We start from the raw sequence: 19,113 nt of genomic DNA on the forward strand, positions 1-19,113 counted from the left end.
ACAAATTTCAAAGATGTTTAAAAAATGTTCACATTTGAAAAAAGAACTTCAAAAAATATTTCTGTTTTAAAAGTTTGTTCGCAAATTCAATAAATAAGGTGTTTTAAAAAATGTTTGGGAAATTTAAACATTGTTCTGAATTTCAACAAAAGTTCCCCTGCTCAAAAATTCAAAAAATGTTTGTGTTTTCAAAAAATATTCATATTTTTCAAAAGGTGTCTGTGTTTAAAAAATGTTCACAATTACATTACGAATAGTCACGCACATGACTAACATAATGATCGGATCAGTCAGCTGAATCAAATGCTTTTCTATCTTATATATGATATTATGAAGGAAAATTATAGAAAATACAGAGAAAGGACGAATGTATCTATATGTATTTTACTCCTAGATACATTCATTTGTATTCGTTGTTGCGACTAGTAATTCCAAATGAAGGGAGTACGAAACAATGTGTAAAAAGTTACATTGAATCATATTGATTGTCTTCTTCCTTCCATAGTTTGCCATCCACTGGAGCATGGAACTTCCGAAGTTTAGATTTTTAATCGCCTCTCTATCAATGACAGTGTGTTCAGAAGCACCCCCGAAAATAAACATGTATGGAAAGTCATTAATACTGCTTGACAATTTCTATGCTATATGGGATAGCAGTGCTTCACCGGTGAAAAAATAAATTGAAGTGTAAAATTTGAAGGTAACATTTGGCATTCGACTTTTTTTTGTGCACAGGTCAAAATGCTTAAATTTTCACCTGCAAATTTGCATGTACCATTTGTGTGTGACAATGAACACAACTATCTTTTTGACATTCGTAAAATTCATTTTTAGCACGCAGAATCATGTGCCAAATTGAATATCCTGGCATACTGCGATGCATGACAACTCACACGGAGTACAAATACAACCTCTGCTGCTTCAGAAAACACATTGCAACGAGTACGGATCAAACAAGTAAATGCAACAAAGTGAACTACTACTACAATGGACTGAAAAATAAATGAGGGCATTTATTTTCCTCCGGATCTCATGCAGCCAGAGTGCGAGACCATCCATTTTGCCTGCTCCCACGGAGTCTACACAAGCGTCCTGCACTGCGACGTTGTCGGGTCCCACACCGCCGGGAGCAGGTACTTCCTCCCGCTCAGCCCGACGGCGTTGTAGCTCGCGCCGGTGGCCCGGTCCACGAGCAGCCTCCCCGGGTAGCCGGGGTAGGCGCCGCTGCCGAAGATGCCGGCGCACGCCGTGGCGGCCTCCGGCCCCGAGCCGTCGGCATCATTGCCCTGGTAGTACCCGTCACCGTAGGGGTTGGTCACCGTGCCGGCAAGGAGGGCGGCGAGGCTGATCACCATGCCGTCCGTTCCCACGTCGCCGCTGGGCGGCACGAGCGGCGGGACCTGGGGCCCGTACGACGGCCGGTGGAACGGCCACGCGCACTGGCCGGGGCATTGCTGGGCCGGGTTGCCCACCCACAGGTACGCGTACCTCGCCCTGCCGTGCGCGCCGGCGGTGGCGTGGTCGTGGACGCCGCACCGGGACATGCAGAAGGGCGCCACGAGGACGTCAGGCGCCGTGAGCACGGCGGTGATGGCACCGCGGTGGTGCCCCGCGCCCCTCGCCAGCGCCGTGACGTTCTCCAGCGAGAGGGACCGGCCCAGCGACATGGTCTCGTCGAGGAGCTCCCGGCCGAGCCTCAGCCGCGCGCCCCCGCCGCGGTACATCGAGACGGTGCGCCACCAGGACGCCACGGACGGCTCGGCGGCGCCGCCCGGGGCCGGCGCCGAGACCGACCGCACGAAGTCGGCGACGACGGCGCGCTGCGCCGGTGCGAAGCGGCCGTAGTAGAGGACGTTGACCTTGACGGTGAGGTTCCCCGTGAGCAGCGCGCCGCCGTGGTCCCGGAGCACGATCGGGTCGGGCTTCACCAGGAACAGCGTCCGCGGGCTGTACGCCCCGCACCGCGGCGCCGCGGCGGCGAGGAGGGAGAAGAGGCAGAGCAGTGGCAGCAACGATGCCATCTGGCGGTCGGCCATGGCATACAGGATCGACGATCGAGCTGGTTCTGGCTGTGACTCGTGGTGTGCTTGCTGACTTGTGTTTGCTTGATGAGTTTGTCGATCTATCAGGGTCTGCGGGGGGCTTAAATAGCAGCCCGGAGCGTATGGGGCGTAAAGACGACGACGTGAATACGTGATGGGGTGTGTGGGGGGCTTTGGCGCGTCAAAGGAGTTGAAGAAACCCATGGCAGGCGCGTGCATTCCGTCCGGTTCCGCGGTTCTGGTTTTGAGTTCGTTGATCGGGGAATGTCTGTGCCACTTGGGTGCTAACGTGTCCGCAACAATTTTCATGGCTAGCTGTGGAATGCTCCGAGTTTTTCTTGTGTTGTGACCGGGATGCAAGTCCGGCTGACTGGATTTCTTAGTTGATTTACCAGCTTTTGAAGGTGGACTGAGATATACCATCGGTGCAAAAGTGGTTTTGTTGTTACTTGTACATGCAATGCACGTTTTATTTTTTGAAAACTAGGTGTAATGCACGGTAATATCTCGAAGAAAGTTTTTTTTTTGAGGGATATCTGGAAGAAAGTTGATTACACGTTGATATTGGGTAGAATATCAATTATGCGTTAATTTAATGACAAAAAAATATGCGTTAATTTTGTGATTAGCATAGAGGTTGATGTTTAGCATGATATTAGTTGCATGCTAAATATGTTGAACACTCATCACTGGAGTAATCCAGATCGTTGGATTGTAATGTTTTTATGGCCGGGATTAATTGGATCCGCCTTTTGGGTCTTTTTATATTGATCAGTAAATGGGTACTCCCAATCCATGTTAATATTAGAGAGGAAATTAATTTCACGTTGATATGAGGTAGGATACCAATTACGTGTTAATCACGTGATTAGCATAGACATTGATATTTGGCAAGATATTAATTGCATGCTAAACATGTTGATGCCTCATTATTCAAGCAATCTAGGCCCTTGGGTTGACATGGTTTGATAGCCGAGAATAATTGGATATGCCCCGTTGAGTCCTTTTATATTGGTAGGCACGGATATAGATATAGATTATATTGATGTATGTACAATATAGATATAGATATAGATTCATTCAAAGCTAGCTTGAAGAATGAAAACTGCACAAAAGGAAATATATTTTTACAAAAGATATGAACCGGCCCAACATAAGTTATGTAGGGAGTTAGGGAATCTACAACCGGACCAGGCAAAAAAGAGCCCCTAAACATCTGCAGACGCTTTCAAGTGTGTTCGCGGATAATGAAAAGTCACCTTTCAAATGTCCGCGTTTACCGTCTCCCTCACTTAGCAAATCCTCAAATCCATGCAATGTTATGTAATGTTAAAATAACAACACATAGTTCATCTATCAACATACACATAGCACAGGGGAGTTCATATATGCCATCGAACTATAAAAAAAATCAGCATGTTCTACTATCTATATATGAAATATATGGCCATGGAGAAAGTTCCCGACGGCCCCCTTGGCCTTATCGTAGTCGTCTTCATCGCAGAAATAACGGTCGAAGACATAATATGGATCGAGCTGGATCTCCTCACTGGTGGAACTGTCCGGTCCTCACCAGCCTCTTCCTCCTCCTCTCTTCTTATCACATTTGCTAAGGATTTTAACCAAGGTGTAGATTTTATCAAACCAACAATTTTCCACTTCTTATCACATTTGCTAAGGATTTTAATCTGAATGTTGATTTTATTAATCAGGATGAATTTCAGGAGGACCTTTTCCATTTGCCTTCGTCTACATGGGCTCATCAGGAATTTATTCAAATGGAGCACCTTTGTGCAAATGTTTTAACAGAAGAACACATGCACTTGCTGATACCTGGAGTTACATTTGGGTTATTATATTTTTTCTTCCCATAAGGCCTACAAAGTGTTGATTGGTTCTCAACCCCGCCCCCGCTCATTTTAACTGAATTTGGAAGAGCTCTTGTCAATCTAAATATGAATTGTTCTTTTGGTTGATTCTACATGATAGGCTCAACATAAGTTTGCCGAGGAGGAACCAATTTGTGCTTCAGAGTTACAACTATGCCACTCTACAATGTCCTCAAGAGGAAACCTCATCATCTGTTTTGGGATTGTACATTTGCTCAAATGTGTTGGAATTTTTCCAGTCCTAGCAGAAGACGACCTTTGAGGCTTTTGTTCATCTTAGAAGCAAACTCAATGTACATTTCCCGATGCAGATTATCAGCATGGCATTATGGGTTATCTAAATGGTCAAGAACAATAAAATCTTCAGAGCTTTCCTGCCGAGGTTAAGGATTAAGAAGAGACATGGTCTAGCCTTCATTTTTTTTGCGAACAAGCTCTCAGATCCATTAAGAAGACCAACCAATTACAATCAACACCCCACAAAGAAGAAAAATTACAACGAATACCCTAGGGAGCCACACAACCAATCTCGCCGAAATTAGTCGCTGGCGCGCCGCCACCGTCGTCGGTCCACATATTCGCAGACGATCCTCCATGGTAGACGGGAAGTCAATGATCTTAGGCCCAAAGGACCAACACCCCGACAAACCAGCCGTCACCGGCCAAGCCTTGATTAGATCTGAACGCTCGAAACTCTTGTACACGCAACCGCGCCACTCGACGCCGGCTGCCGTAGCACCTGCGCACCACCCCCAGAACCTCCACAGCAAAGCCAGAGCTCACCTTGCTGCGACGAAGAAGAAGACAGGGGACAAAAACTCACCCAACAGGTCGCTGCCTCCGCCGCACCAACCATGCCCCGGGCACCAAAACTCACCCGGATCAACAAAATCCGAGAATACATGACTCCAACCACTCGCCAACTCCGCCCAAAGCTTCACTGCGAAGGGAATCGAGCGCCGACACACTTATTCCAAACGGACACAGTCATCCCTGAAGGAAATATGCCCTAGAGGCAATAATAAAGTTATTATTTATTTCCTTATATCATGATAAATGTTTATTATTCATGCTAGAATTGTATTAACCGGAAACATAATACATGTGTGAATACATAGACAAAGAGATTGTCACTAGTATGCCTCTACTTGACTAGCTCGTTGATCAAAGATGGTTATGTTTTCTAGCCATAGACAAGAGTTGTCATTTGATTAACGGGATCACATCATTAGGAGAATGATGTGATTGACATAACCCCTTCCGTTAGCTTAGCACACGATCGTTTAGTATGTTGCTGTTGCTTTCTTCATGACTTATACATGTTCCTATGACTATGAGATTATGCAACTCCTGTTTACCGGAGGAACACTTTGTGTGCTACCAAACGTCAGAACGTAACTGGGTGATTATAAAGGTGCTCTACAGGTGTCTCCGAAGGTACATGTTGGGTTGGCGTATTTCGAGATTAGGATTTGTCACTCCGATTATCGGAGAGGTATCTTTGGGCCCTCTCGGTAATGCACATCACTATAAGCCTTGCAAGCAATGTAGCTAATGAGTTAGTTACGGTATGATGCATTACGGAACAGTAAAGAGACTTGCCGGTAACGAGATTGAACTAGGTATTGAGATACCGATGATCGAATCTCGGGAAAGTAACATACCGATGACAAAGGGAACAACGTATGTTGTTATGCGGTCTGACCGATAAAGATCTTCGTAGAATATGTGGGAGCCAATATGAGCATCCAGGTTCCGCTATTGGTTATTGACCGGAAATGTGTCTCGGTCATGTCTACATAGTTCTCGAACCCGTAGGGTCCGCACGCTTAAGGTTCCGATGGCAGTTATATTATGAGTTTATGAGTTTTGATGTACCGAAGGAGTTCGGAATCTCGGATGAGATCGGGGACATGACGAGAAGTCTTGAAATGGTCGAGACGTAAAGATCGATATATTGGACGACTATATTCGAAGTTCGGAAAGGTTCCGAGTGATTCGGGTATTTTTCAGAGTACCGGAGAGTTACGGGAATTCGCCAGGGAGTATATGGGCCTTATTGGGCTTTAGGGGAAAGAGAGAGGAGAGGCTGGGTGCCCCCCCCAAGGCCTAGTCCGAATTGGACTAGGGGGAGGGGCTGCGCCCCCTCCTTCCTTCTCTTCTCTTCCCCCTTTCCTTGACTCCTACTCCTACTACTTGGAAGGGGGGGGGGGGGAATCCTACTCCCGGTGGGAGTAGGACTCCTCCTTGGCGCGCCTCCTCCTGGCCGGCCGCCCCCTCCCCCTTGATCCTTTATATACGGGGGCGGGGGGCACCTCTAGGCACAACAACAATTGATCCCTTGGATCTCTTAGCCGTGTGCGGTGCCCCCCTCCACTATAGTCCACCTTGATAATAACGTAGCGGTGCTTAGGCGAAGCCCTGCGACGGTAGAACATCAAGATCGTCGCCACGCCGTCGTGCTGACGGAACTCTCCCTCGACACTCGGCTGGATCGGAGTTCGAGGGACGTCATCAAGCTGAACGTGTGCTAGAACTCGGAGGTGCCGTAGTTTCAGTGCTTGATCAGTCGGGCCGTGAAGACGTACGACTATATGAACCGCGTTTTTCTAACGCTTCCGCTTTCGGTCTACGAGGGTACGTGGACACACTCTCCCCTCTCGTTGCTATGCATCACCATGATCTTGAGTGTGCGTAGGAAATTTTTGAAATTACTACGTTCCCCAACAGTGGCATCCGAGCCTAGGTTTTATGCGTAGATGTCATATGCACGAGTAGAGCACAAGTGAGTTGTGCGCGATATAAGTCATACTGCTTACCAGCATGTCATACTTTGGTTCGGCGGTATTGTTGGATGAAGTGGCCCGGACCGACATTACGCGTACGCTTACGCGAGACTGGTTCTACCGACGTGCTTTGCACAAAGGTGGCTGGCGGGTGTCAGTTTCTCCAACTTTAGTTGAACTGAGTGTGGCTACGCCCGGTCCTTGCGAAGGTTAAAACAGCACCAACTTGACAAACTATCATTGTGGTTTTGATGCGTAGGTAAGAACGGTTCTTGCTAAGCCCGTAGCAGCCACGTAAAACTTGCAACAACAAAGTAGAGGACATCTAACTTGTTTTTGCAGGGCATGTTGTGATGTGATATGGTCAAGACGTGATGCTATATTTTATTATATGAGATGATCATGTTTTGTAACGAAGTTATCGGCAACTGGCAGGAGCCATATGGTTGTCGCTTTATTGTATGAAATGCAAACACCCTGTAATTGCTTTACTTTATCACTAAGCGGTAGCGATAGTCGTAGAAGCAATAGACGGCGTAAACGACAACGATGCTACGATGGAGATCAAGGTGTCGCGCCGGTGACGATGGTGATCATGGAGGTGCTTCGGAGATGGAGATCACAAGCACAAGATGATGATGATGGCCATATCATATCACTTATATTGATTGCATGTGATGTTTATCTTTTATGCATCTTATCTTGCTTTGATTGACGGTAGCATTATAAGATGATCTCTCACTAAATTTCAAGATAAAAGTGTTCTCCTTGAGTATGCACCGTTGAGAAAGTTCTTCATGCTGAGACACCACGTGATGATCGGGTGTGATAGGCTCTACGTTCATATACAACGGGTGCAAAACAGTTGCACACACGGAATACTCAGGTTAAACTTGACGAGCCTAGCATATACAGATATGGCCTTGGAACACGGAGACTGAAAGGTCGAACGTGAATCATATAGTAGATATGATCAACATAGTGATGTTCACCATTGAAACTACTCCATCTCACGTGATGATCAGACATGGTTTAGTTGATTTGGATCACGTGATCACTTAGATGACTAGAGAGATGTCTGTCTAAGTGGGAGTTCTTAAGTAATATGATTAATTGAACTTTAATTTATCATGAACTTAGTCCTGGTAGTATTTTGCAAATTATGTTGTAGATCAATAGCTCGCGTTGTTGCTTCCCTATGTTTTTATATGTGTTCCTAGAGAAAACTAAGTTGAAAAATGTTAGTAGCAATGATGCGGACTTGGTCCGTGATCTGAGGTTTATCCTCATTGCTGCACAGAAGAATTATGTCCTTGATGCACCGCTAGGTGACAGACCTATTGCAGGAGCAGATGCAGACGTTATGAACGTTTGGGTAGCTCAATATGATGACTACTTGATAGTTTTGTGCACCATGCTTTATGGCTTAGAACCGGGACTACAAAAAAACGTTTTTGAAACGTCATCGAACATATGAGATGTTCCATGAGATGAAATTGGTATTTCAGACTCATGCCCGTGTCAAGAGGTATGAGACCTCTGACAAATACTTCGCCTAAAAGATGGAGGAGAATTTCTTATCTAGTGAGCAAGTACTTAGATTGTCTGAGTACTACAATTGCTTGAATGAAGTGGGAGTTAATCTTCCATATAAGATAGTGATTGGCAGAGTTCTCTAGTCACCATCACCAAGTTACTGGGACTTCGTGATGAACTATAATGCAAGGGATGACGAAAACGATTCCCGAGCTCTTCGTGATGCTGAAATCGACAAAGGTAGAAATCAAGAAAAGAGCATCAAGTGTTGATGATTGACAAGACCACTAGTTTCAAGAAAAGGGCAAAGGAAAAGAAAGGGAACTTCAAGTAGAATGGCAAGCAAGTTGTCACTCCCGCGAAGAAGCCCAAAGCTGGACCAAAGCATGAAACTGAGTGATTACAATGCAAAGGAAATGGTCACTAGAAGCGGAAATGCCCTGAATATTTGGTGGATAAGAAGGATGGCAAAGTGAACAAGGTGTTGGGGAACATAGCAGAAATTCAAAAAATTTCCTACGAATCACCAAGATCTATCTATGGAGAAACCAGCAACGAGGGAAAGGAGAGTGCATCTACATACCCTTGTAGATCGCTAAGCGGAAGCGTTCAAGAGAACGGGGTTGAAGGAGTCGTACTCGTCGTGATCCAAATCACCGGAGATCCTAATGCCGAACGGACGGCACCTCCGCATTCAACACACGTACAGCCCGATGACGTCTCCCATGCCTTGATCCAGCAAGGAGAGAGGGAGAGGTTGAGGAAGACTCCGTCCAGCAGCAGCACAACGACGTGGTGGTGATGGAGGAGCGTGGCAATCCTGCAGGGCTTCGCCAAGCACCGTGAGAGAGGAGAAGGGAGAGAGGTAGGGCTGCACCTGGGAGAGGTGAAACTCATGTGTTGGCAGCCCCAAAACCATCTAAGGGTGGCGGCCAAGGGGGAAGAGGGGGGAAACTTGCCCCCAAGTTAGGTGGAAGCACCCCCTCCCCAAACCCTAGGCGCCTTGGGCCCTTGTGGGGGGGGGGGGGGGCGCACCAGCCCACCTGGGGCTGGTCCCCTCCCACACTTGGCCCATGCAGCCCTCCGGGGCCGGTGGCCCCACTTGGTGGACCCACGGGACCCTCCCGGTGGTCCCGGTATGTTACCGATAAAACCCGAAACTTTTCCGGTGACCAAAACATGACTTCCCATATATAAATCTTTACCTCCGGACCATTCCGGAACTCCTCGTGATGTCCGGGATCTCATCCGGGACTCCGAACAACATTCGGTAACCACATACAAACTTCCTTTATAACCCTAGCGTCATCGAACCTTAAGTGTGTAGACCCTACGGGTTCGGGAACCATGCAGACATGACCGAGACGTTCTCCAGTCAATAACCAACAGCGGGATCTGGATACCCATGTTGGCTCCCACATGTTCCACGATGATCTCATCGGATGAACCACGATGTCAAGGACTAAATCGACCCCGTATACAATTCCCTTTGTCTAGCGGTATTGTACTTGCCCGAGATTGGATCGTCGGTATACCGATACCTTGTTAAATCTTGTTACGGGCAAGTCTCTTTACTCGTTCGTAACACATCATCCCGTGATCAACCCCTTGATCACATTGTGCACATTATGATGATGTCCTACCGAGTGGGCCCAGAGATACCTCTCCGTTTACACGGAGTGACAAATCCCAGTCTCGATTCGTGCCAACCCAATAGACACTTTCGGAGATACCTGTAGTGCACCTTTATAGCCACCCAGTTACGTTGTGACGTTTGGTACACCCAAAGCATTCCTACGGTATCCGGGAGTTGCACAATCTCATGGTCTAAGGAAATGATACTTAACATTAGAAAAGCTTTAGCATACGAACTACGATCTTTGTGCTAGGCTTAGGATTGGGGTCTTGTCCATCACATCATTCTCCTAATGATGTGATCCCGTTATCAACGACATCCAATGTCCATGGTCAGGAAACCGTAACCATCTATTGATCAACGAGCTAGTCAGCTAGAGGCTTACTAGGGACATAGTGTTGTCTATGTATCCACACATGTATCTGAGTTTCCTATCAATACAATTATAGCATGGATAATAAACGATTATTATGAACAAGGAAATATAATAATAACTAATTTATTATTGCCTCTAGGGCATATTTCCAACAGTCTCCCACTTGCACTAGAGTCAATAATCTAGCTCACATCGTCATGTGATTAACACTCACACGTCACATCGCCATGTGACCAACATCCAAAGAGTTTACTAGTGTCATTAAACTAGTTCACATCATCATGTGATTAAGACTCAATGAGTTCTGGGGTTTGATCATGTTTTGCTTGTGAGAGAGGTTGTAGTCAACGGGTCTGCAACTTTCAGATCCGTATGTACTTCGCAATTCTCTATGTCATAATGTAAATGCTGCTTCCACGCTCCACTTGGAGCTATTCCAAATGGTTGCTCCACTATACGTATCCGGTTTGCTACTCAGAGTCATTCAGATAGGTGTTAAAGCTTGCATCGACGTAACCCTTTATGTCGAACTCTTTATCACCTCCATAATCGAGAAACATATCCTTATTCCTCTAAGGATAATTTTGACTGGTGATCCACTCCTTGATCACCTTTGTACCCTCTTGCCAAACATGTGGCAAGGCACACATCAGGTGCGGTACACAGCATAGCATACTGTAGAGCCTACGTCTAAAGCATAGGGGACGACCTTCGTCCTTTCTCTCTTTTCTGCTGTGGTCGAGCTTTAAGTCTTAACTTCATACCTTACATCTCAGGCAAGAACTCTTTCTTTGACTGATCCATCTTGAACACCTTCAAGATCATGTCAAGGTATATGCTCATTTGAAAGTATTATTAAGCATTTTGATCTATCTTATAGATCTTGATGCTTATTGTTCAAGTAGCCTAATCCAGGTTTTCCATTGAAAAACACTTTTCAAATAACCCTATATGCTTTATAGAAAATTCTACATCATTTCTGATCATCAATATGTCAACAACATATACTCATCAGAAATTCTATAGTGCTCCCACTCACTTCTTTGGAAATACAGGTTTCTCATAAACCTTGTATAAACCTAAAATCTTTGATCATCTTATCAAAGTGTATATTCCAACTCCGAGATGCTTACTCCAGTCCATGGAAGGATCGCTGGAGCTAGCATACTTTTAGCATCCTTAGGATCGATAAAACCTTTCTGATTGTATCACATACAACCTTTCCTTATGAATACTGGTAAGGAAACTCGTTTTGACATCCATCTGCCAGATTTCATAAATCCAGCTAATGCTAACATGATTCTGACGGACTTAAGCATCGCTACGGATGAGAAAACCTCATCGTAGTCAACTCCTTGAACTTGTGAAAAACTCTTCGCCACAAGTCGAACTTCATAGACGGTGACATTACCGTCCACGTCCGTCTTCTTCTTAAAGATCCATTTATCTCAATTGCTTGCCGATCATCGGGCAAGTCCACCAAAGTTCATGCTTTGTTCTGATACATGGATCCTATCTCGGATTTCATGGCTTCTAACCATTTGTCGGAATATGGGCCCACCATCGCTTCTCCATAGCTCGTAGGTTCATTGTTGTCCAGCAACATGACCTTCAAGACAGGATTACTGTACCACTCTAAAGTAGTACGCATCCTTGTCACCCTACGAGGTACGGTAGTGACTTGATCCGAAACTTCACGATCACTATCATAAGCTTCTACTTCAATTGGTGTAGGTGCCACAGGAAAAAACTTCCTGTGCCCTGCTACACACTGGTTGAAGTGATGGTTCAATAACCTCATCAAGTCTCCACCATCCTCCCACTCAACTTTTCGAGACAAACCTTTTTCTCGAGAAAGGACCCGATTCAAGAAACAATCCCTATTGCTTTTGGATCTGAATTAGGAGGTATACCCAACTGTTTTTGGGTGTCCTATGAAGATGCATTTTATCCGCTTTGGGTTCGAGCTTATCAACCTGAAACTTTTTTCACATAAGCATCGCAGCCCCAAACTTTTAAGAAACGACAGCTTAGGTTTATCTAAACCATAGTTCACACGGTGTCATCTCAACGGAATTACGTGGTGCCCTATTTAAAGTGAATGCGGTTGTCTCTAATGCCTAACCCATGAACGATAGTGGTAATTCGATAAGAGACATCATGGTACGCACCTTATCCTATAGGGTGCAACTATGATGTTCGGACACACCATCACGTTATGGTGTTCCGGGCGGTATTAACTTTGAAACAATTTCCACAATGTCTTAATTGCGTGCCAAAGCTCGTAACTCAGATACTCATCTCTATGATCATATCATAGACATTTTATCCTCTTGTCACAATGATCTTCAACTTCACTCTGAAATTACTTGAACCATTCAATAATTCAGACTTGTGTTTCATCAAGTAAATATACTCAACATCTACTTGAATCATCTGTGAAGTAAGAACATAACGATATTCACTGCATGCCTCAGCACTCATTGGACTACACACATCAAAATGTGCTACTTCCAACAAGTTGCTGTCTTGTTCCATCTCACTGAAACCGAGGCTTTTCAGTCATCTTGCCCATGTGGTATGATTTTCATATCTCAAGTGATTCAAAATCAAGTGAGTCCAAACGATCCATCTGCATGGAGTTTCTTCATGCGTATACACCAATAGACATGGTTCGCATGTCTCAAACTTTTCAAAAACGAGTGACTCCAAAGATCCATCAACATGGAGCTTCTTCATGCATTTTACACCAATATGACTTACATGGCAATGCCACAAGTAAGTGGTACTATCATTACTATCTTATATCTTTTGGCATGAAAATGTGTATCACTACTATCGAGATTCAATTAACCATTCCTTTAGGTGCAAGACCATTGAAGGTATTATTCAAATAAATAGAGTAACCATTATTCTCCTTAAATGAATAACCGTATTGCGATAGACATAATCCAATCATGTCTATGCTCAACGCAAACACCAAATGACAATTATTCAGGTTTAATACTAATCTTGATGGTAGAGGGAGCGTGCGATGTTTGATCACATCAAACTTGGAAACACTTCCAACACATATCGTCAGCTCACCTTTAGCTAGTCTCCGTTTATTCCGTAGCTTTTATTTCGAGTTACTAACACTTAGCAACCGAACCGGTATCTAATACCCTGGTGCTACTAGGAGTACTAGTAAAGTACACATTAACATAATGTATATCCAATATACTTCTATCGACCTTGCCAGCCTTCTTATCTATACCAAGTGTCTAGGGTAATTCTGCTCCAGTGGTTGTTCCCCTTATTACAGAAGCACTTAGTCTCGGGTTTGGGTTTAACCCTGGGTTTCTTCACTGGAGCAGCAACTGATTTGCCATTTCATGAAGTACCCCTTCTTGCCCTTACCCTTCTTGAAACTAGTGGTTTTGACTAACCATCAACAATTGATGCTCCTTCTTGATTTCTACTTTTGCGGTGTCAAACATCGCGAATATCTCAAGGATCATCATATCTATCCTTGATATGTTATAGTTCATCACGAAGCTCTAGCAGCTTGGTGGCAATGACTTTGGAGAAACCTCACTATCTCATCTGGAAGATCAACTCCCACTCGATTCAAGTGATTGTTGCACTCAGACAATCTGAGCACAAGCTCAACGATTGAGCTTTTCTCCCTTAGTTTGCTGGCTAAGAAAATCGTCGGAGGTCTTATACCTCTTGACGTGGGCACGAGTCTGAAATCCCAATTTCAGCCTTTGAAACATCTCATATGTTCCGTGACGTTTCGAAAATGTCTTTGGTGCCTCAACTCTAAACCATTTGACTGAACTATCATGTAGTTATCAAAACATGTATGTCAGATGTTCGCAACATCCACAGACTACGTTCGAGGTCCAGCACACCGAGCGGTGCATTAAGGACATAAGCATTCTACGAAGCAACGAGGACAATCCTCAGTTCACGGACCCAGTCCGCATAATTGCTACTATCAACTTTCAACTAAATTTTCTCTAGGAACATATCTAAACAGTGGAACTAAAGCGCGAGCTTACGACATAATTTGCAAAGGGTTTTTGACAATGTTCAGGATAATTAAGTTCATCTTATGAACTCCCACTCAAATAGACATCCCTCTAGTCATCTAAGTGATTACATGATCCGAGTCAACTAGGCCGTGTCCGATCATCACGTGAGACGGACTAGTCATCATCGGTGAACATCTTCATGTTTTTCGTATCTACTATACGACTCATGCTCGACCTTTCGGTCTCTTGTGTTCCGAGGCCATGTCTGTACATGCTAGGCTCGTCAAGTTAACCTAAGTGTTTCGCGTGTGTAAATCTGGCTTACACCCGTTGTATGTGAACGTAAGAATCTATCACACCCGATCATCATGTGGTGCTTCGAAACGACGAACTTTTGCAACGGTGCACAGTTAGGGGGAACACTTTCTTGAAATTTTAATGAGGGATCATCTTATTTACTACCGTCGTTCTAAGCAAATAAGATGTAAACATGATAAACATCACATGCAATCAAATAGTGACATGATATGGCCAATATCATTTTGCTCCTGTTGATCTCCATCTTCGGGGCTCCATGATCATCATCGTCACCGGCATGATACCATGATCTCCATCATCATGATCTCCATCATTGTGTCTTCATGAAGTTGTCTCGCCAACTATTACTTCTACTACTATAGCTACCGGTTAGCAATAAAGTAAAGTAATTACATGGCGTTGTTCAATGACACGCAGGTCATACAATAAATTAAGACAACTCCTATGGCTCCTGCCGGTTGTCATACTCATCGACATGCAAGTCGTGATTCCTATTACAAGAACATGATCAATCTCATACATCACATATCATTCATCACATTCTTCTTGGCCATATCACATCACATAGCATACCCTGCAAAAATAAGTTAGACGTCCTCTAATTGTTGTTTGCATGTTTTACGTGGCTGCTCTGGGTTACTAGCAAGAACGTTTCTTACCTACGCAAAACCACAACGTGATATGTCAATTGCTATTTACCCTTCATAAGGACCCTTTTCATCGAATCCGTTCCGACTAAAGTGGGAGAGACTGGCACCCGCTAGCCACCTTATGCACCAAGTGCATGTCAGTCGGTGGAACCTGTCTCACGTAAGTGTACGTGTAAGGTCGGTCCGGGCCGCTTCATCCCACAATACCGTCGAAACAAGATTGGACTAGTAACGGTAAGCATATTGAACAAAATCAACGCCCACAACTACTTTGTGTTCTACTCGTGCAAATCTACGCAATAGACCTAGCTCATGATGCCACTGTTGGGGAACGTAGCAGAAATTTAAAAAATTTCCTACGAATCACCAAGATATATCTATGGAGAAACCAGCAACAAGGGAAAGGAGAGTGCATCTACATACTTGTAGATCGCTAAGCGGAAGCATTCAAGAGAACGGGGTTGAAGGAGTCATACTCGTCGTGATCCAAATCACCGGAGATCCTAGTGCCGAACGGACGGCACCTTCGCGTTCAACACACGTACAGCCCGGTGACGTCTCCCATGCCTTGATCCAGCAAGGAGAGAGGGAGAGGTTGAGGAAGACTCCGTCCAGCAGCAGCACAACAGCGTGGTGGTGATGGAGGAGCGTGACAATCCTGCAGGGCTTCGCCAAGCACCGCGAGAGAGGAGAAGGGAGAGAGGTAGGGCTGCGCCTGGGAGAGGTGAAACTCATGTGTTGGCAGCCCCAAAACCATCTAAGGGTGGTGGCCAAGGGGGAAGAGGGGGGAAACTTGCCCCCCAAGTTAGGTGGAAGCACCCCTCCCCAAACCCTAGGCGCCTTGGGCCCTTGTGGGGGGGGGGGGGGCGCACCAGCCCACTTGGGGCTGGTCCCCTCCCACACTTGGCCCATGCAGCCCTCCGGGGCCGGTGGCCCCACTTGGTGGACCCCCGGGACCCTCCCGGTGGTCCCGGTACGTTACCGATAAAACCCGAAACTTTTTCGGTGACCAAAACAGGACTTCCCATATATAAATCTTTACCTCCAGACCATTCCGGAACTCCTCGTGATGTCCGGGATCTCATCCGGGACTCCGAACAACATTCGGTAACCACATACAAACTTCCTTTATAACCCTAGCGTCATCGAACCTTAAGTGTGTAGACCCTACGGGTTCGGGAACCATGCAGACATGACCGAGACGTTCTCCAGTCAATAACCAACAGCGGGATCTGGATACCCATGTTGGCTCCCACATGTTCCACGATGATCTCATCGGATGAACCACGATGTCAAGGACTCAATCGACCCCGTATACAATTCCCTTTGTCTAGCGGTATTGTACTTGCCCGAGATTCGATCGTCGGTATACCGATACCTTGTTCAATCTCGTTACCAACAAGTATCTTTACTCGTTCCGTAACACATCATCCCGTGATCAACCCCTTGATCACATTGTGCACATTATGATGATGTCCTACCGAGTGGGCCCAGAGATACCTCTCCATTTACATGGAGTGACAAATCCCAGTCTCGATTCGTGCCAACCCAACAGACACTTTCGGAGATACCTGTAGTGCACCTTTATAGCCACCCAGTTACGTTGTGACGTTTGGTACACCCAAAGCATTCCTACGGTATCCGGGAGTTGCACAATCTCATGGTCTAAGGAAATGATACTTGACATTAGAAAAGCTTTAGCATACGAACTACGATCTTTGTGCTAGGCTTAGGATTGGGGTCTTGTCCATCACATCATTCTCCTAATGATGTGATCCCGTTATCAACGACATCCAATGTCCATGGTTAGGAAACCGTAACCATCTATTGATCAACGAGCTAGTCAGCTAGAGGCTTACTAGGGACATAGTGTTGTCTATGTATCCACACATGTATCTGAGTTTCCTATCAATACAATTATAGCATGGATAATAAACGATTATTATGAACAAGGAAATATAATAATAACTAATTTATTATTGCCTCTAGGGCATATTTCCAACACAAGGGTATATTTGATATACAGGTTATTGATGTGTACCTTACTAGTGTTTATAGTAGCCCCTGAGTATTTGATACTTGTTCGGTTGCTAAAAATTAGTAACTCGAAACAGGAGTTACAGAATAAACACAGACTAGTTGAGGGTGAAGTGACGATGAGTGTTGGAAGTAGTTCCAAGATTGATATGATCATCATTGCACACTCTCTATACTTTCGGGATTAGTGTTAAGCCTAAATAAATGTTATTTGGCGTTTGCGTTGAGCATAAATATGACTTGATCATGTTTATTGCAATACGGTTATTCATTTAAAGTCAGAGAATAATTGTTTTTCTGTTTACATGAATAAAACCTTTGATGGTCATACACCCAATGAAAATTGTTTATTAGATCTCGATCGTAGTGATACACATATTCATAATATTGATGCCAAAAAGATGCAAAGTTTATAATGATAGTGCAACTTATTTGTGGCACTGCCGTTTGGGTCATATCGGTGTAAAGAGCATGAAGAAACTCCATAAAGATGGATTTTTGGAATCACTTGGTTATGAATCATTTGATGCTTGTGAACCGTGCCTTTTGGGCAAGATGACTAACACTCCGTTCTCCGAAAAAATGGAACGAGCTAGTGACTTATTGGAAATAATACATACTGATGTATGCGGTTCAATGAGTATTGATGCTCGTGGTGAGTATCATTATTTTCTGACCTTCACAGATGATTTGAGCAGATATGGGTATATCTACTTAATGAAACACAAGTCTGAAACATTTGAAATGTTCAAAGAAATTCAGAGTGAAGTGGAGAATCATCATAACAAGAAAATAAAGTTTCTGCGATTTGATCGCGGAGACAAATATTTGAGTTACGAGTTTGATCTTCAATTAAAACAATGTGGAATAGTTTCACAAACTCATGCCACCTGGAACACCACAGCTAAATGGTGTGTCCGAACGTCAATCGTACTTTATTAGATATAGTGCAATCTATGATGTCTCTTACCGATTTACCACTATTGTTTTGGGGTTATGCATTAGAGGCAGCTGCATTTACTTTAAACAGGGCACCATCAAAATCCGTTGAGATGATGCCTTATAAGCTGTGGTTTGGCAAAAAACCAAAGTTGTCGTTTCTTAAAGTTTGGGGCTGCGATGCTTATGTGAAAAAAAGTTTCAACCTGATAAGCTCGAATCCAAATCGGAGAAGTGCGTCTTCATAGAATACCCAAAGGTAACTATTGGGTACACCTTCTATCACAGATCCGAAGGCAAGATATTCGTTGCTAAGATGGATCCTTTCTAGAGAAGGAGTTTCTCTTGAAAGAAGTGAGTGGGAGGAAAGTAGAGCTTGATAAGGTAATTGTACCTGCTCCCAAATTGGAAAGTAGTTCATCACAGAAATTAGTTCCAGTGATTCCTACACCAATTAGTGAGGAAGCTAATGATGATGATCATGAAACTTCAGAACAAGTTACTACAGAACCTCGTAGGTCTTCCAGAGTACGATCCGCACCAGAGTGGTACGGTAATCCTGTTCTGGAAGTCATGTTACTAGACCATGATAAACCTATGAACTATGAGGAAGCGATGATGAGCCCAGATTCCGCGAAATGGTTTGAGGCCATGAAATCTGAGATGGGATCCATGTATGAGAACAAAATGTGGACTTTGGTTGACTTGCTCGATGATTAGCAAGCCAAGTTAAATAAATGGATCTTCTAGAGGAAGACGGACACTGATAGTAGTGTTACTATCTACAAAGCTCGACTTGTTGCGAAAGGTTTTTGACAAGTTCAAGATGTTGAATAAGATGAGATTTTCTCACTCGTAACGATGCTTAAGTCTGTCTGAATCATG

The 19,113-nt window shown here is 44.6% G+C and overlaps 1 protein-coding gene across 1 annotated transcript; it reads right to left on the bottom strand.

Moving 5' to 3' along the window:
- Window positions 1-846: 846 nt before the first annotated feature.
- LOC123155499 (protein EXORDIUM-like 2) lies at window positions 847-2,103 on the bottom strand. Its single transcript, XM_044573668.1, has one exon. It carries the CDS (start codon window positions 2,034-2,036, stop codon window positions 1,080-1,082), a length of 957 nt encoding a protein of 318 aa, XP_044429603.1. The 5' UTR covers window positions 2,037-2,103; the 3' UTR covers window positions 847-1,079.
- Between the last annotated feature and the right edge of the window lie 17,010 nt (window positions 2,104-19,113).

Source organism: Triticum aestivum, chromosome 7B (assembly GCF_018294505.1).
Source record: "Triticum aestivum cultivar Chinese Spring chromosome 7B, IWGSC CS RefSeq v2.1, whole genome shotgun sequence".
Taxonomy (NCBI): Eukaryota; Viridiplantae; Streptophyta; class Magnoliopsida; order Poales; family Poaceae; genus Triticum; species Triticum aestivum.

What these genes read in the sequence shown, in the direction of transcription:
- LOC123155499 (XM_044573668.1), bottom strand. Translation starts at nt 2,036, where the DNA reads ATGGCCGACCGCCAGATGGCATCGTTGCTGCCACTGCTCTGCCTCTTC.